The 20,776-nt window shown below is 38.5% G+C and overlaps 1 protein-coding gene across 2 annotated transcripts in view; it reads right to left on the bottom strand.

The window, feature by feature from the left end:
- The window catches only part of LOC140162826 (14-3-3 protein gamma-B-like), a 57,489-nt gene that overhangs the window by 24,033 nt on the left and 12,680 nt on the right, over positions 1–20,776 (bottom strand). The window contains exons 3-5 of one of the 2 annotated variants that reach the window (XM_072186126.1): positions 10,069–10,210; positions 3,796–3,959; positions 1,308–1,403 (exon numbers count right to left, since the gene is read on the bottom strand). In XM_072186126.1, the coding sequence (XP_072042227.1) occupies positions 1,308–1,403; positions 3,796–3,959; positions 10,069–10,210 (402 nt within the window). The remainder of the gene's footprint in view (positions 1–1,307; positions 1,404–3,795; positions 3,960–10,068; positions 10,211–20,776) is intronic. The other variant, XM_072186127.1, reaches the window with a different exon arrangement.

The following is a 20,776-nucleotide window of genomic DNA, read 5'->3' as shown; positions in this document are numbered from 1 at the left end:
GCTCTAATTGGGGACTACCCAGCAAGTTTCAGACTTATACAACAGGCAGAGATGTCACAAGCTGACCCAAAAAAATCCTGAACTTGCTAAGCATAGCGAGCGGAGCTCTTGCCCATCACGGCCGGGGGGTCCGTTGAAATGTATTTATAACTCACCACATGCACTTCCTGTGACGTTCACAACTTGCCCAATGGACTTGCTGTAACATTGGGAAAACACTGCAGAGTGTAACTCACCTTTTCACCTCTTATAACTTGCCCTTTTAATAACTTGCCCTTTTAATAACTTGCCAAATACCTCAGGAGCAACCCCATGTCAAACTTTCTCTCTTGGCTCAAGCTAAGCATTTCAGATTTTTTTAATTTTGTCTTTCCTGATGAAAGCTTGATAAGAGTATTTATCTGAAATCATTACGTGTTTAGTTGAAGCCTTTCTAATGATGTGCGATAAACCATCATTACTCGATAAACAGTTGCCTTTATTATCAAAGATAAGCATGTATGCTAATTTTTCCTACTCTGCTGATGGCCCCTTTAGTTTTGTTCAGAACATGTGTGTGGTGCTGCCTATGCTAGGACAGATAGTGTTATTTCTCAATTCACCCAATGGGAAACACCTCACCCCCTTCAAATTTGTTCAAAATTGGTATAGAGGGTGATTTTGGCTGACAAAGGTCAAATTTGTAATGTAGGAGTAAGAGAAAAATTCTTCATATTTTTTCTCTTCCTACACACTAAATGATAGTAGATTTGGATTCTTTGAGAGATTAGCTAAAAAATGACACAAATTTCAGCTCAATAGGACATAACGTTACGAAGATATGGTCGCGATAATATTGACGGGCGCGCCATTTTTTTCCGAAATCACGGAAAATGGGCGGGGCATAGCGCGAAAACCGTACGTCCTATTAAGCTAAAATTTGAAATTTGAGCTTTGCCAGCCAAAATCACCCTATATACCAATTTTGAACAAATTTGAAGGGGGTGAGGTGTAAAATCATTTTTTTTTTGGGTGATTTGAGAAATAATGACCCTTCCAGTATTGTTTCAGGGGGCTTCATCGGTCATCGGTTGGTTCCTTATGACAGTAAAGAGGTGGCAATGTGAGAACCAATCTGTTCTGTTCCGTTCAATACTTCCAAATGTTTCATTCAAAGCCAGATAAGGAGGAATCGCAGATGGATCAAACCCATTTTGTCCTGTGAGCTGCAACAGACATCTTGCCCCAATGCCAACTCTTTGCTGTGTAACTCTAAGGATAACCCAGACCATTTAATGTATAATACAGGTCTACAAAACAGCACTTACTGTAAGATTATCTCTGAGAAGCTGCATGATTAGTGTGCTGTCCTTATAAGAATCTTCTCTCAGTGTATCAAGTTCAGCAATGGCATCATCAAAAGCCTACACAGGAGAAAAACACACATACAAAGTAACAAACAGACATGTTAATATTAAATCAAATTCCCAATCACGCTGTAATATTAGTTGGAAAGTTAGTTGGATCGCCTATAAGATTTAGGTTTATGTAGCTGGGGCACCTGTGATTGAAATGAGTAATATGCGCTAGCACTATACCATTTCTCACCCTTATGTATCAGTGGTCACGTCAGTGCGCATTTCATCATGCGCATCCTCAAATTGCTAGCGTTCGTTTAAAGCGCTGGTGTACTCGTGCGTTCGTTCAAAGCGCTGGTGTACTCATGCACACGTCCAAAGACGCTGCAGACGCACGAGCGAAACAGCTGCTTTAACGTGTTGACGTCATTGCCACATCCGGGTGAAGAGTGGTATAGTGGTAGTGCATATTACTCATTTCAATGTGTTGTGGTCAAAGAGGTAGAACCCCAAAGAGCCACATTCAGGTGTCACTCATGGAGGGTAAATAGTGTACTTCCCGTACATTATTACGTTATTTTGCTATGCGCCCAGGAAACTTTGATTCAAAGCGTGTGGTTTGTGGCTTCTTTGCTGATTTAAATGCTGGAGGTTCACTATTTGGCCCCCATGAATGAGAAACCAAAATTTACTATAGCATTACCAGGCCTTAGAGTGCGTCTTTGAAAAAAATGTTTGTTCTGGGGGAACGGAAGGTCTGGAACAGCAAAAAAAATCTAAATTTATTTAAACCATACATACTTATGTATAGTGTAGAAAGAAATCTGGAAGTTGAAAAAAAAATATCTGGAAACAGATTAAAATCTGGTCTCACAGGGCAATTTTTGAGGTGGTACTCTATGGGTGTTTTTATCTTTGGTTGTGGCCCAAAATGCCCACAAGGGCAATTTGCAGCCAGACCTCTCCGTCTCTCTCTGTAATGTTGCTATGGGTGGGCAACTACTCATCTTCGCAAGTCTGTCACCTTCCAAGTTCCCAGCATAGGCTGTCAATTGGGAAATTTTTCCTGTCAAGTTAAATTACGCTGTTGCCATGAGGGGTAGCGTTTTAAGAGGTATTGGGGTCCAGAACTCCTTGATTTGGCAGACCTGTCCCCGTGATTTGGACCCCTTAATTTTGGACGTCTGTGTAGAATTAGATGCCTGGACCGGTGGACCCCTTTCAGGGTTAGCGCTAGAACTCCGGTGTCCGCAGGGACCTCGAACTTGCAGAAAATTAAAAAGTAGGGGGTCCGGAGTAGAGTTTGGTGAGTCCGAGTTGCACAAATGCAGCATAAATAGTATGTCTGCAATAGCGCTATTGAGAAAACTGGGGGTCTGCAGGGACCCCTGAACTTGCAGAAAATTTAAAAACAGGGGTCCGAACTCTATTTTGGTGGGTCCGGGACCCCAAAAAGCAACCTAGTGCTACCCCTGACCCCTTTAAGGAAATGCTCATTTTATGTTGTTAGTGGCTCATGAATAATAAGATCAGCCCGTCATATTGAAGCAGATCAAATCTAGTGTTGAGACCATTAGGTTTCATAGTTTTGAGTGCATGGATGAAGTATTGTTTGACAGTGTGGCAACATGTTAGCAAAATACACCCCTGTGGCACAAGGTTCCTCATGCCAATTGCAGCTGCATACCAACATCGCACTGCCAACGACAGTTTCCACATGTGCACAAATCCTTCAAAACATAGGCTTCGTTCGTTACACAGGAACCCCTAACATAACAGACCTGTGAGGGCCATTTCTCAAAGACTTGCATTATTTTTCCTCTTTAGTTTGATTTAGGGAACAAACTTTGATGACATCAAATTTAAAGAAAAACGCTTTCTTTAGCAGGCTGACCCCAAGTGTGAAATGAATTCCAGCACGAAGAACATTATTTTAACTAGTTTGATACCAACGTGCCGTATTTAGTCAAATAAACGCCCAGGGCGTTACATTTTCCCAAGGGGGGGGCATTTATTAGAGGTCATTTTAGTACGACAATTCCCGTTAAAATCATTAGGTAAGCTTAAAAGTCACGCTAAAATGACGAACTATTAACTTTTGAAACTGACTTTTGGTTCACTTCCGGGTTTCTGATACAGATTTTCGCCATTTATTGCTGCTATTACCGACCATGTGAGCAACTTGGTAAGCTTACTATACAAGATAGCATGGAAATATCGGAATTTTTGAAACATCTTGGTTGAAAAAAGTGGTGGGGGCGTTTATTTGAGGTGGGGTGACTATTTGACGAAATACGGTAATCAGATTTTTTGACCCACCTCCCCATGAAAGGACTTTCGTTTACAGGACGTCCGTCATCCAACTTTAGGTTTTAAAAACAGTTTAGTAAATCTAACAGATGAATTGCAAGTGTTTGTGAATTGGCCCTGTGTGTTTCTTAGATGCAGAAATGGTTACCTGTTTTGCTAGTTGACACGCCCTTTCAGGATTATTTTGAATTTCATAGAAGAATACTGAAAAGTTGAGTGCCAGACCAAGTCGGATTGGATGTGTTGGTGCCATATTTGTCTTGCTGTCGTCATATGCGTCAGTATATGCGTTCTCTGATTGATCTACATGTTCTGTGAGTAGGGAGAGAAAGCATGGGAAAAAAAAGCCCTTAAACTAAATCCAAACAAAAGTGTCACGTTATATTAGTTTAATTAGTATGTGTTCACCTACAAACAAGTTATGCTACATCTACATACATGTATCATTCTAATCACCTAATTTGCTACAAAAATCAAATTTCTAAACACACAACACACATGCATCACAATACGTGTAGACGTCAGGAAGAGCAATGATGGACAACCAGCTTTAGGGTTATCAATTAATACCCCTGAACATTCTTATTCGCTAATGGGTCATCACATTCTACCCAGTTTATAAAGCAGACCTGTATAAACCTCCAACTCCGCCATCCCGAATGTTCGCTCTTCCGCCGTTCCTCTATTCCGAAGGTTCACTATTCCGAAAATTAAAAAGGTTCTCTATTACGAAGGTTCTCTATTCCGAAAACAGAAAAGGTTCTCCATCAGAATATGAAAAAGGGTTCTCTATTCCGAATATGAAAAAATGGGTTCTCTATTCCGAAAACGAAAGAAGGTTCTTTATCCCGATATAAGCCACCGTGTTCTCTACTCCGAAAATTAAAAACGGTTCTCTATTCCGAATATGAAAAAAGGATTCTCCATTCGAAACTTGGGGCCAGTGACCTTTGACCTCTGGGGCCAAGATGGGCAAAGGATAAATCTACGGGGTAGGGCCCGTTAGTGTACCACATATGGGCCCTGGGGCCTTTGTAGTTTTAGTGCTAGCCTTGACAGAATGATGTGTTTGATTACGGAGGAAAAGGCCCTAAAAAACCAAATAAAGTTTTTCGGTTAGCCATGATGTTACGAATTCCACTGCATATAACATATTCGGAATAGAGAACCTTTTTTCATATTCGAGTAGAGAACACGGTGATTTGTTTGGAATAAAGAACCTTTATTCGCTTTCGAAATAGAGAACCCATATTTTATTATTCGGAATAGAGAACCTTTTTCATATTCGGAATAGAGAACCTTTCTGTTTTCGGAATAGAGAACCTGTTTGTGTTTTGGGAATTTTCGAATAGAGAACCTTCGGAATAGAGAACCGTTTTTTCGGAATAGCGAACTTTTAATTACATTCGAATAGCGAATGGTAAAATTACGTTCGAAAAGCGAACCTTCGAATAGCGAACCTTCGGAATGGCGGACCTTCGGAATAGCGAGAGGACCCCGTATAAAATAGTTATGTCCAAGAAATCCATATGTGGACTTAATATGTGCTGTATATACAATGCATTGCAACCAAACCATGGGGATGGCCAACATTTTTGTTTATGATCTCGCAATTTGTTTTGAAGCCACAGTAATGTGTGATTACATTTTTTTCAAACTAATAGCCAGCCCAAATTCTAGCAAGCATGACATGGTAGTGGACAGAAACAATTGACCACAATACGAAGTGAATGCACACAAAAACACTGTAGTGCATTGAGACTAAGTTAGTCACTAGTCTACAGTGTCAAGCAATGGAAAATTAACATTGCAAAATTTTCCAAGCGCAACAAACAAAATGCAGCGTAAAAAGTATAAAAAAAAAAAGTGAAATGAAATAAAGCCAACTGCAATTATTTACATGTTTTTAAAATTTGCAAATCGAGCATTTTTTTCCTATTTGAAATTATGATACAAGTAACACCTATACTCACCCTTTTTTTTCACTGCGACTTCTGTCATCGGTCGTGCTGCAGAAGTCGACTCAAGTTAGGCTTTAAGTTTTTGTGCTCGCTATAGTCTCAATGAAGAATTGGTGGAATTGCTTTCGACAGATTATATGTTACGATATCAGCTTTGGCTTCAAGTGTGTAAATAAGAACGAAAGCTTGCTCACACAAGTACATTAATTCCAAGACAATTAAATCATAGCGCAAACATGGGGTCCACAATGCAAAAGAATCATTTTGGTCTGTTTGTTTTTTTAAATGTATAAAACTTCCAAGACAAACAACACTAATAAATGAGCGCAGTCCATTCTGCCATGTCCCCTACCATGTCAATGTTGATAAAAAAACCCTTATATTTAAAAGCAATAACATAAAATTATAGATAATTTTGCAATATGGTTCTTTTAGCTTAAATTAGCGATAACATTCCTATATTCATGTGGGCAATGTCCTACAAATGTATTTTTATAGTTCAAAATCGGTGTGGTGTTTTTACACAACACTGATGGAGCGTACATTTATTTGATACAGATTTATATTGTATCTCTTTGTTCTCAGAATTCAGTAGCGATAATTTGTTAGCTTGCGGTGGAAAAATAAATTTTAAGCAAGTTGCTTCACATTGCAAGCCCGTGAGTTGGCGTCAAGCATGCAGCCTGCAAATTTATAGGTTGGCCTCCCCTGACATATACTGGATGCAATGTAAACATAGAAATTACTTCACAGCACATTTTTCAATTTCGTGTATGCAAAATGTCATGTTGCAGTTGTCTCATTTGTGTGTGTGCTAATTATGGAACAAATTTGCAAGGTACACCAGTGTACGTGAAAATATTAAGGGTCATGAAAAATACCAGCTAGCAACTTGACTCTTGCTCAGGTTACAGTACTCTAGATATATTTCATATAGCTTCCCTTTTTGTCAGTCCATACTACGATGATACTACGTGTATTTAAGCATGGGCTGTACAGTAGTAGTCTGCCATCAGCTGTTCTCGATTTTCAAAGCTATCTATAAACCACATCCAGATACATGCATTCTGAACTGGTGGACATATTTACTAGTACTAGGGCTATTTCATTATAAATGACAACATTGAGTCCCAAAAGGGGTCAAAATTCAAACTCATTTATTTCATGCAAATTCATTATCATTTCAAAGTTCAGATGGTGTGTCAATAATTCTCAAAATATTAGAGCGTCAAACCCTCAGGAACCATTAAAAAATTAAATTGAATTTTTGCTGTGTAAAACATAGCTGCCGTCTGGAGGGGACATTTTTTTAAACAATTTAATACACAACTTTGAAAGAGTATATGTAACCAACATTGGGTTCATACTTATTCATATTTAGTCTGTAATAATTGTTGTATGTTCCTTTACACTTCAGTGTCTTAAATATGCCAGTTTCAATATAAAACAATTAGTAAATTGATACTAATCCAGATACATGGTGCAAAATTACTACATATTTTAAGGATAAACTTTATCTTCACATGAAAAATTCATGAAATAGTCATTTTGTCCTGCCCAATAGCTACACTGATGCATAAGTGAGTATTCTGCGTCAATCTGTTGTACTAGTCATGGAAAACCTAAAATAAAAGACCCTCCTGTGTCATTTGTTCTGGATAGGACACATTTTTAACACATAATAAAGCATACTTTAACTTTAGAAATAGCTGCATCAATATTATTGCATCAATATTATTGCATAAAAGATCCCCAGCATTTAAAATCCACTACAAACAGGGTTAATATTCTGGTTAAATTAGGAATATTGCAATTTTTAGCTAACGAAGTTCAATGCAGAATAATATCATATGTGTTCTCAACAACTGGACAATAATTTGAACACTAAAGTGGTTTGTAAGCATAATTTGCAATAAAATGCAAAAATTTCTTGTGGGTTTGGCTCTTTGAAATTTTTATGTTTTAGTTTGTTTACCAATTCATGGAAATGACATAATTGTGCTGGAGAGGACATTTGTTAAATTGCAAACAGAATCGTGGATACAGGCTTGCAAAAATGCAACAAATACCAAATCATGTGCCACCTTGGTAGAAGGAAGACCACTCTTCCTCTACAAATTTCACATTCTATGATATAATCCTTCTTATTTCAACAATTAGTAATTAACTTCAGTTCTGGAGAGGACAAATTTTAACGCGGAACTGTGGTATCAAGAACAAGTGGTCTACTGTATGTAAAATAAATGAATTCCTCAATCAGTGCCCTGTCCCATCAATTGGTAATATAACACAGATTATACAGGTAGGGTAAGGGTTTATATTTCCTCTTTAATGTTAACAAAAATGGAGGCATGAATTGGAGAGGACACTCATTTTTTTTTTTATTTAACGCAAAATGCCAATTTTGCAAGAATCTACGGACTTTTAACATTTTTGCACCAATTTTCACCATTCAACTTGCATGATGTTCCACACATATTATATTTTCATTGCAACAAGCACATTGCCATAGAATGTACCTAATTTTTCAAAGAATTAATTCAGAATACATGGGCAAAATGAAATGGGACTCCAAAATTAGGTTAAAAATGTACCTTTTGGCAATTTTTTTATACAAAAAATAGACAGAATTCTGTAAAAATGCTCATGTAGCTTGTAGTTTGTGGCATACTTAGAATTAAGTTAATAACACTGCATTATCACCCTAATTATATCAACCAGATATGATAAAAGCCATTTTTGTGAACGTGTCATTTATAATGAAATAGCCCACTACGATTACGCGATATCTACAGTGAATTGTTCACTTGACAAAAATTAAATGGCAGCAGAATGGGTGAACTTGGGGGAGTGTTCTAGACTACACCCTTCATCATCCACCAACTGTATTGTGAGATGCTTGTTATTAGTGATGACTGAAAATTGAATTGGATGAAAAACCTGAACTTTGACCAACTGAGGGCAGCAATCTAGGGAAGTGTAAGGAATGCAAAAGGGGGAGGGCAGGCATGGCTTTGAGTTAAATATTTTGTTGGGTACATGCTATGTGTATGTGCTGCAAACTTTGTGTAACCATGGGAGAGGAATTTTTAATGTTAACCTTGTTGCCTCATGCATATAAATTATAATGCGATGTTCAAAAGATGTGGGATGTGTCGATTATCATCAGCCAGGCCTATATTACACTTTTATTAAGGTGGTTTTAAATGCAAACTAAAGATCTATGGATCGTTTTCATCTTTGGCACAGAAGAAGATAGTAATTTTTAAACCTGGATACTGCCTTCATACGGTTGAAATTGTACATGTCCAAATAAATATTGGAATGGTGTCAAATCGTTCAAGAACATCACAAATGACCTCTGCTGATTTTCCCGTAAAAAGTTTGTAAGTAATATGGAATCTGTGGCCAAAAAACGAAAATTTCACTTTGACCCCCACGGGGAATTCCACTGGGATTTTTTTGACGGGAAAATCAGTGGAGGTGCGCAGGAACATGACTCACCATGGGAGTATACTTTTATTGGGACAAATGAAGTGATTTGCGAAAAAAACAGGGAAAAAATCAACTTTCAATGTGATTGGCTAGAAGCCAATAGCGACTGCTTGGTTACCATGGCAACGGTTTTATTACCTTCATAACATGGCCAACATATCCCTACATAAGTACAAACTCACTTGAGATTGTATCATTGAAAGGTTTTGGAGATATTTGCAAAAATGTTGGAATTCATGATTTCCCTAAACCTTGCCTTTAATGCAAATGCCTAATATTACAGTTGAATTTGAGGTCTGGCTCAGGGTTCGATTTAACTTGTGTCGTGGAGCAAAATGCTCCTTGAGGTCTGGCCCAGGGTTCAATTTAACTTGTGTCGTGGAGCAAAATGCTCCCCATTTTGGACAACCTGCTACACAAATATCAGCTTGTATAGCAATGTTTTGCAATGTAAACAAATAATAAGAACATCACCTAAATGTTATTTTCGCTAAAAATTGCTAAACAATGTTTTTCAAAGTAAATCGAACCCTGGTCTGGCTTCATTGATATTGTTTTTTCCATAACATCCTCATGAATTTTTGTGAGCAAGGTCAAGTTTTCGAAACGGAAATGTGCTTTAGAATAGAAAGAGCCCAGTGTTTTGGATTAGCACCAATCTTGAAGGGAAGACTAAACTCTTAGTTTCAGATTTCCAGAAATCGGAAAGAATTGTTTAGTCTTCCAATCAAAATTTTGTATACTTTAGTCATGTCACCAATTGAAGATCATGCACCAAACTCAACTTAATGCAGAATGTGGAGGGTGCGAATCATTGTACAAACACTATGTTGGCAGTTCCCCTTGGATACACAGACACTCGCTATTTAATATTCTTGTAAATTTAAAATATGTCTATTTTATGAGCTACGGGTAATATAAATCCATCCAGGTGGGGTGGGATAACAACAGCTAAAGCTACTTACTAGTTCTGGTATCCCCAGATGCAACCTCAGCAAGGTACCGGAAATAATCTCCCTTCATTTTTAGGTAGAATACTTGGCTCTCTGAGTCGGACTCTTTGTCCCTCTTAGCTTTATCCAGTATCAAGAACTCTTTAAGCAAATTCTAAAAGAAAAGAAAATGAAAAGAAAAATGGGAAACTACAAGTTAGTATTCTGTACTTTAAAAAACATAAAAACACTAGAATTTCAAACCTTTATCTGTCTGTACAAAGCTCTTTGACCGCAATATATACGTATAGTGTGATCTTTACAGTGTGACTAAATTTCATACTCCCCCAATTGGAGGTTGGCTTTTGAATTATGATTGTTGAATGGTGGTTACTGGTTATTGAACTTAGCAATGAGGCATGATGTTCAGGCCTGGAAAAAATAGGCAATTTGGCAATCCTTGCCGGTCAATTTGGCCATTTGGATAAAGATACTGTTTTTCGTCAAATAAGCGCCCCCGGGGGCGTTACACTTTCCCAAGGGGGGGGGGGGGCGTTTATTAGGTTGAAATTTTTAGCACGAAAATTCCTGTTAAAATCATTAGGTAAGCTTAAAAGTCATGCTAAAATGACGAACTATGACCTTTTGACACTGACTTTTGGTTCACTTCCGGGTTTCGGATGCAGATTTTCGCCATTTATTGCTGCTATTATTGACCATGTGAGCAACTTGGTAAGCTTACTACACAAGATAGCATGGAAATATCGGAGAATTTTTGAAACATCTTGGTTGAAAAAAGTGGTGGGGGGCGTTTATTTGAGGGGGGAGCGACTATTTGACGAAATACGGTATACATAAATGCTGGGAAATCCTGCTTTGTTGGAGAGATCTATCTTGCTGGGAAATGATCATTTTTTTCCAGGCCTGCATGATGTTATTTTGGCTCACGAATACATGTAGTGCTAGCTGCCCCTTTAAGATGCTCTCTCAAATGGAAGTGATGGATCCTGTAAACTACGCCAAGTCTGCCATCACATATCACATTTGTAACAAAATATTAATAATTTCGTTCCTGCTGCTCAATTTTTGCCAATTAGTAAAACACAAGCCTAACTACAACTGAATGTACCAAATTAACATTCTACAGAATCACCTCATATAAACACCTGACATCTCATATCAAATATTCAAGTCCCATGGATACACATGTAGCATTATTATTAATGTGACCAGATGAGGTATTTGATCAAATGTCACCGTCTTGTATAACATAATACCAAACCCATATTATTTACATGCGATGTAACATTGGGACAAGAGGTAGGCTAGTTTTAATTATGCTAAGTGGTTGCCTCCCTAGCTCATTGGACTCTCAGCAGTCGAGATGTCTAAATATTGCTAGATATGTACTCTTGTTCCCTATCCTATCAATGCTACACAACAGAACATAGGATGGAACACAATCATGAGGGGGAATACAAGATGATTTGGTAGGCTGGAGATATTTGTGGATCTGGAGTAAGTGTTCAATTTCACCGGAAGATATCCCACAAATAGAGCAACATCACACAATTTCTTAAACATATTTATTTTTCTTCCTTTCTTCAGGAAATTTCCAACCAAAATAAATAAATTGTAAAACCATAATTTTGATGATTTCTATTAATTCTATAGTTCTGCAACTGTCTGTGTCCAATTCCTAACAGTTCAGTCTGTTCTGATGGTTGTTTTTTCTTCAAAAAGGAACTACACTGGAAAGTACATAACCCAGGTATCATCATGGTTTAGAACAGCATTGTCAATTCAATTTTGTATTAAGGTGCCAATTTAAAATAAATTTCTGTGAACTATCTTGTTTGTTACAACCATGTGCATAATAAATGTTCAAAATATGGACAATGTGATACTATTCCTTAACTGGATTATAACATGCATCATAGACCATTATGGTCTATGCATGCATACAGTCCACACACAAACCTATGAATTATATGACCTTTGATAAAATTGCTCCGAAATTTAAGAGCGGTCAGTGTATAGAAATCTGTATGCAGTGCAGCTTCAAGTGACATGTACTTTCTTGGTTTTTTGTTGGGTATTTACTGATTTTACAATTTAAGGATTTCTTCAATCTATTTCACAACTCTGACACGTATCTATACCTCTGCTTTTTCCATCCTACATACATCTACATGCATTCATCATGACTACCTAATTATGACCATCCAGTCACCAATGCCCTAATTGCCAATCAACTCTATATAATTAGAACCAAACACTCTGACCATCAATGTCAATATGTACCTGTATTTAATCAGGTCAGTGAAATCATTTCCACAACTGCAATAAATTGGCACTAGTGTCATCGGCCGCCCGAATATGAATGAGCAGTTGGAACTGATCTGGTGAGTCACTCAAATCCAGTTGGAGGCTAATTAAGTCCAATCAATTCCAATAATATCTCACAGCAGAATATATGCATATTGTACTGAATATCTGTCCGGACTAATTTCCACAGTAACACATTTTTAATGTAATGCTGTAACTCAGAACTAAAACTAAAGAATCTAAAATAAACGACAATTAACAGAGCCCCATATAGGCCTTGACTTACAGTTCCCCTGCCAGAAGCTCAGTAGGTACCCCCAGCCTCGGGACTGTACCAGACTACATCCTTCATCTACAAACTAGCACACGCAGAGGTCCGTGTTTAGTGCCAGCTCTCTTTGACACATGCACAAATGCAAAACAACAAATTTGTTCAAGCAGTTCAGCGACTAACACTTTCCCTTGTCGCCTCAAACAAGTGTGTGAATAAATGCAGTATCCATGTCTGTGTTAGCATTGATTATGTTAGGTAAACTCGGGTTACGGATCTGAATAAAGATGATGCACAGTTGCACACTGTAGAATGGCGATAACCAGTGTACAAACATCAAGATCAGGGTCAGAAATTCGGCGAGAATCCGAGAATCCATTCTCGCAAAGATTCTCGTCAACAAAATTGCAAGAATCTAAATGGATTCTCGTAAATATTTCAATTTACCATGCAAAGTTATATGGCGAGAATCCATGGATTCTTGCACAATTCCACTGGGAGAATCCAAAAGGATTCTCGCACTCGGTTGCGAATTTCTGACCCTGAAGATTGGTCTACAGATTGCTTCAATGAGCTATGGGTGAGGGGGAATGTGATGGAATTATGAATTATCCATCAATCTCAAAATCTTTAAGTAACCATAACAGTCATTCAGGTGTACTTATTAAAATTATGAAATGAAATGATTTGCAATTTTTATTTATTTTGCAAAAGTTATAGTCGAAGTGTGACTGTGAACTACAACTTCTTAAAAACTGTATTTCACTTGTTATTTTCGAGCCTGCATGTCAATTCGCGAAAATAACAGCATATTTACAACTGAAAAGGGGGCACTCAATACACAAATTCTTCAAAGGGTGCTTTACTGCTTATTAGCGGAGAGGCCGCTATTAGGTAGAATTTGCTACTATCTTATACATGTATGCAGTCTCAAAGGTAGAATTTCGTCATTTAGTGTGGCAGGATTCTGTGGAAATGATAACTGAAAAAACTAAAACTGTAGAACTGATCTAGGCGGATTTGCATCATAATGCTAACATAAGCTGTGTTCACATTGTTCGAAATCGCCCGGCGGAACTTGATCGGCGCAAGTTGCTAGGAGTAACGGTAGGCACTGCCAGAAGTAGTGGCAGTATGAACGATGGACAGCATAAGTTCCACTAGGCGTACATCCGACAATTTACTCCTGACACAAGTCAGGAGTAGCGAACTAGGTGTAATTTCCGCCAGGCGTATGTTGCAATGTGAACGTTGCTACGTCTGACACCCGGTGAAGTTTGACCTTTTTTTGGTCATTAGTAAAGAAATAACATTTCTTGTGGTTGGTAACGGTCACAGAAACGTCGGAAGTGGTAGCAAATGTTTTCACCTACCAGAAGTTAATGCTTAACTTGTCAGTGTAGTGCTGGGAGTAAGCTAGGTGTGAAATTTTTATCAATGTTAGCGCAAGTTTACGCCTGGTGTAACTCAAAATGTGAGCAGAACACGATTTGACTCCGCCTCTAGAAATCACCAAGTAACAAACAATAGGTCATTACGTCCATACCAGCCTGACTGGACAACAATTTATGTTGATAATAATGACTAATATGTAAACTACTACAGTTTCTGCCGCCTACAGTTCTGTAACCCCAATGTTTGTACAGTCAATTCAATGACCTCTGATGCTCTCAAACTTGAGGTCATTTTAACATGACTTTAATTGGAGGTTCAACTGTGGCACTAGCAATGAGGCTATTTTGGCTCATACTATACAATAAAATTATTCATTCTAGTTGTACTGGTACTTCAGGCGTCACGTGCATCTTCACCAGCACACATGCCACCTCCTCCACACCTACTCAATTACAAGATGATGATATGGTACTTTTCTCTGCATGGTAGCAATTTATGAGGATGATTAGTTTGGTGGTCCTATACTACACAACAAGAGCACCAATGGCGCTGTGGCTCTACGCTTTTTTTGTGGGAAAGCAATTGTTCTTGGAGTCGAATGCGCAACAGGTTGGTAGGTCGGTCAATTTTTTAAACCTTCAGTTTGAAAAATTCCCCACAAATATTCAATACGGTCCTTGAAACTCGATGCGGTGGTCAATCTTCCTCCTCCGCATTATTATTTTTGCCGCATTACTATTAGTTGCAAAATCTGAAAATAATTCATTATTGTGCAAATTACTACTGAACCAGCAAGAATAATTTGTTCTGCAAAATTTTAAAATCCCTTTTTTAGTATTTGAAGCTTTCAACAACTATAGAAAGCCTTGGCAACTATTAGAATTCATCTAAATTGACCTCAGAGCGACCCGAAATGACCTCCCAAAATTTTGCTCTAAATGGTGACCTCAGATGACCCCGAAATGACCTTCCAAAAATTTGACTTCAAATGTTGACTGTACCCACCAAGTTTCATGCCCATCGACAGTTTTAGTAATTTGACCTCAGGTGACCCCTGGCTGACTCGAAATGAGCTTCCAAAAATTTGGTTCTAAATGTTGACTGTACCCACCAAGTTTCATGCCCATACGACAGTTTTTGCTAATTTGACTTCAGATGACCCCTGGATGACCTCTGGTGACCGTGACCCACTATCCAATACAAACTTGTTCTGTGCGACCCTACAAAATTAGGCTCCAAATGTTGGCCGTGCCCACCAATGCCCATACAACATTTTTGCAATTTTACCTCAGATGACCCTGGGTGACACCGGTTGACCCTGAAATGACCTTCCAAAAATTTGACTCAAATGTTGACTGTACCCACCAAGTTTCATGCCCATATGACAGTTTTTGCTAATTTGACCTCAGGTGACCTTGACCCACTAACCAATACAAACTTGTTCTGCCTGGGGTCAAGATGCACCCACCAAGTTCGAGGAACATGCGACCCCACAAAATTTGGCTCCAAATGTTGACTGTATCCAGTTTCATGTTCATACAACAGATATTTAGTAATATGACCTCAGATGACCCCTGGGTGACCCCAAAATGACCCTCCCAAAATGTTGATTCCAAATGTTGACTGTACCCACCAAGTTTCATGTCCATCGACAGTTTTAGTAATTTGACCTCAGGTGACCCCGGATGACCTCAAAATGACCTTCCCAAAATTTGACTCCAAATGTTGACTGTACCCACCTAGTTTCATGCCGATACGAAAATATTTAGTATCCTCCCAAAATTTGACTTTAAATGTTGACTGTACCCACCAAGTTTCATGCCCATCTGAGTTTTAGTAATTTGACCTCAGATGACCCCTGGGTGACCCGGATGACCTTCCGAAATTTGACTCCAAATGTTGACTGTACCCACGGTTTCATGCCCCTACAACAGTTTTTGCAAATTTGACCTCAGATGACCCCTGGATGACCTCAGGTGACCTTGACCCACTAACCAATACAAACTTATGCTGGGGTCAAGATGCACCTAGTACCAGGGATCTATACGATGATTTTGTTTTTTGGGTGGATCACCTAGCCGCATAGGCATTTTACACATAAAATACACATAACCCACACACAACGCAATTGAATAACAGACCGGTACTGCACAGTGCCGCTGGTTAGGGAGCGATCGTTATTTATGGCAGGGGGGGAATGGGTAATTTAGGGGAACACAAAATTATTTTGTGGTCTTGAGGGGGGAACCTGAAATTTTTAGTTGAACCAGGAGGGGGGATTGTTAAATTTGTGACCGTGACCCACTATCCAATACAAACTTGTTCTGTGCGACCCTACAAAATTAGGCTCCAAATGTTGGCCGTGCCCACCAATGCCCATACAACATTTTTAGCAATTTTACCTCAGATGACCCCTGGGTGACACCGGTTGACCCTGAAATGACCTTCCAAAAATTTGACTCCAAATGTTGACTGTACCCACCAAGTTTCATGCCCATATGACAGTTTTTGCTAATTTGACCTCAGGTGACCTTGACCCACTAACCAATACAAACTTGTTCTGCCTGGGGTCAAGATGCACCCACCAAGTTCGAGGAACATGCGACCCCACAAAATTTGGCTCCAAATGTTGACTGTATCCAGTTTCATGTTCATACAACAGTTTTTAGTAATATGACCTCAGATGACCCCTGGGTGACCCCAAAATGACCTTCCCAAAATGTTGATTCCAAATGTTGACTGTACCCACCAAGTTTCATGTCCATACGACAGTTTTAGTAATTTGACCTCAGGTGACCCCGGATGACCTCAAAATGACCTTCCCAAAATTTGACTCCAAATGTTGACTGTACCCACCTAGTTTCATGCCCATACGACACTTTTTAGTATCTTCCCAAAATTTGACTTTAAATGTTGACTGTACCCACCAAGTTTCATGCCCATACGAGTTTTTAGTAATTTGACCTCAGATGACCCCTGGGTGACCCGGATGACCTTCCGAAATTTGACTCCAAATGTTGACTGTACCCACGGTTTCATGCCCCTACAACAGTTTTTTGCAAATTTGACCTCAGATGACCCCTGGATGACCTCAGGTGACCTTGACCCACTAACCAATACAAACTTATGCTGGGGTCAAGATGCACCTAGTACCAGGGATCTATCGATGATTTTGTTTTTGGGTGGATCACCGCGCCGCATAGGCATTTTACACATAAAATACACATAACCCACACACAACGCAATTGAATAACAGACCGGTACTGCACAGTGCCGCTGGTTTAATACCAGTTGTTCTCATTTATGTAATCAGCAATTGGAGCCTACAAAATGTGGTGCATTTATAGTGTACGGTACTATTATGTGATATCGGGAATTGACACAAATTTTACGGTAACAAAATCAGTCATACCCAGAAAGGATAAAATTGAATTGAGAAAATATTGTATGTGTGACTTGTTGTACTAATGATGCATCCACCCACCAAGTTTGAGGAACATGCTTCCCCTACTATGCTAGTGCTCTGACGATAACACTCCGATCGCCATGCAATCTAAGTTTTGTAGGCCAGCGGGACAACGGAATCACTACGTGAACGACCTACTACTACACTAGTCTCTGAGAGAAGAGGCAGACACAGACAAACAAACAGATTCTAGTGAATTAAATAGTGATGATCAGTTGTAGCAGCTACAAATTTGAGCGTTTGTCAGGGGTCAAACCCCTCCATTTATATTTCCCCACACTTTTAGACAGACACCCTTTTTATCAAAAATTGAACCCCCACCCTTATGCAGTGTTTGTGACCAAAGCTTACAGCATTACTTTATCAAATTCGGAAGACTGAACATCGGCGCTATCGCCGTTTTATACAGTCACTTCGGGTCCATTTATCACTATCTGCGCCATCAATCCATTTCAGAATCCAAATTGATGCAGAATTTATCCTCATCTATCAAACACTCATGATTTTCTTATTCATCTGAAACATTTGCGACATAATATTGGCAAAACTGCAATCATCTTTCGAAAAGATACGACTTTAGATTGTTTACAGCATTACTTTATCAAATTCGGAAGACTGAACATCGGCGTTTCATACAGTCACTTCCGGGTCCATTTATCATTATCTGCGCCATCAATCCATTTCAGAATCCGAATTGATGCAGAATTTATCCTCATCTATCAAACACTCATGATTTTCTTATTCATCTGAAACATTTGCGACATATTAAATGTTGGCAAAACTGCATCACTGCAACTGCATCGAAAAGATACGACTTTAGATTGTTTATCATAAAGTAACACATGGGCAAATGGGCAAAAGGCTGAGATACCTGTGAGATCCTGAATCGTCAGTCTATACTCTCTACACGGCCGCTGTGGTTCGGATCGCTCCACTTCTAGTGTGAGCGAGCCGGGCCAAAGCGGCTGATGTAGAGACTGAAAATTATATTCATTCATAAAACTCACGGGCGTCGATTCTACTACAGGTGACGTCGTATGAATTGAAAACATCAGCAAATTAATTTTGACATTTTCTTTCCAGATTTATGAAGAAAATATGAATGTTTTTCAACAGATCATCAAATTACTTTATTATATTTTTTTTTCAATTGGTAGCGTTACCCCTACGCTTTATAATTATATATTGCTCACCCGCTTTTTAGAAACCCACCCTATATTCCGCAAAATTGTAATTTTTACAGATTTGCAGAATTCCCAACCCACGCTGTAGAAAGCGTGCCAGACAAACAATGATAATGAATAGCCAGATGTGACCTTCGGCTGTCGAGGCGTTGTTTTCAGGGTTGTCAAACCAGCGATTTGATAACCCAATTAGGCGACTTTTGAAGATTTTCCCGGGACAATTTCCTGCCCCATAGAATACAAAGGGTAAAAAAAAAATTGGGCGACTTTTCGATTATTTGACCTGCGATTCGGGCTGAATTTTTTTGTCAACTTTGGTTATTTAGCGTTCATTTAATTAAATTACTACGCCGCTGGTCTCTAAATATTTTGAAGTGTTGTCCCATGGTAACAAAACTCCGAGAACTCAATAAACAATCTGGACAAAGGAATCATCCAATCACGTTTCTATCCATGTGAGATCACCGCAAAAATTCATGATAAAAGGTCACTTTCCCAAAGAAAAATAGTGCAATCCGTCAATTCCGCCATGATCTCACAACTTAAATTACTCAGACCAAAATAATCTCTAGCGCATACAGGGAACCAAGCAAAGCGATAGAAATGACTTGTTTCTCATGGCGACTTTTGACTTTTCTCACTTCAAAATAAGTACTTTCCCCACCCCAAATTCACTTCTAAAGGAGTGCAATCGATTGCTAAATAACTAAGCAAACCTTGGAATGTAATTTCAAAGCCAAATATCATTAACAAAAGAAACCTTAGCATAAAAAGCAAGAACGCAAGTGGCCAAAATTTGTAGCAAAAATACAGTCCTCACTGACTACAATGACTAAGGCTCACTAGCTCCGCTAAGAGCCAAAAATGAAAAGGATACCAAATAATATTGTTAAATGCCTCAAAAATAGATTTAAAATATTGATATTATTTTATGCGCTGTCTATCTAATAAAGGAGAAATCAGATCAGAGTTCATGCTGATATTTTGTGAATTTGTCTCAGGCTTAATATTGAACTTGATCTATGCAAATATTTATTTAAGTGAAGAGATGTTCCCAGACTTGTCAAAATAATAAATACTCCTCGCAGACTTGTAAGTCTTGATTATTAGTAAGTTACTACACATTTCTTTGCAATGTTTATCACAAGTATGTCAGGTAGCGTCATTGTCAAAATTTTCTTACAGCAAAAAAAGGAAACCATTTTGGAATTCGCGACACAGAGTTCCGGTCTCTATCAAAGGTGTTTTAGAAGAGGATTGTCTTTCACACTCAAGTGGATAAGTACTGGCAGCATGTTCAGCAGTTTTTTCCTGGCTGTCTTTCTTTACTTTTTTTATTCATGATTTTGGGCTAACTTTAACACCCTTTACATCATACTGAATACTCAACCCTCAATGAAATCACAATCAAATCCTCCTTATCTCCCTTCCTTTAGGTTATTACTAGGTAGCCAACTCAATACATGTACTTCATCACATTCTTGTACAAGTTACAGAAAAAATAGCTTGATGTCATATCAGTTCATGTCTTTGCCCAAAATAGAAATTGTCACAAGTATTTGATGAACTACTGTATTTCTAAATACCAGAACCGACATTTTTCCACATTTTAATTTTAAGTACTATGGACAGTAAAATGGTCTCTAAAGATTAAAGAAAGCTCATCAAGCTTTTATAACATATTTTTCAGAAATATCTGAATTCACATTTTGAGGAAACTAAATAAGTATTAAAGATAAATATTTGGAACAGATGTCAAAACCAAATGTGTTCTGGACTGAGCCTGCTGCCCCTTTCCCATGTTGTATTATCGGTATTTTCGTCTTCCATGATCTATGGCAGATGCAGAAAAACCATGAATTCTTTATTGCATCAGTCCAGTACTCCAGTGCAGGAGCAAAGATGAGCACCATCAATTTTGATCACATAAGCCAACAACCTCTGCAGTAAAACTGACAAACAATTATCTTGTTCCGCGCGAGATGATAGTTTTACATAAAGACTGGCTTATCATTGTCTTGCACTTGTACTACCTGGGATTCTCTGAATGACCTTGCTATTTGCTTACTACATACAATCGTTTAACTGCAGTCAACT

The sequence above is a fragment of the Amphiura filiformis genome, chromosome 10, assembly GCF_039555335.1.
Source record: "Amphiura filiformis chromosome 10, Afil_fr2py, whole genome shotgun sequence".
NCBI classification, from domain to species: Eukaryota; Metazoa; Echinodermata; class Ophiuroidea; order Amphilepidida; family Amphiuridae; genus Amphiura; species Amphiura filiformis.
This window is presented reverse-complemented; position numbering and strand designations above follow the sequence as displayed.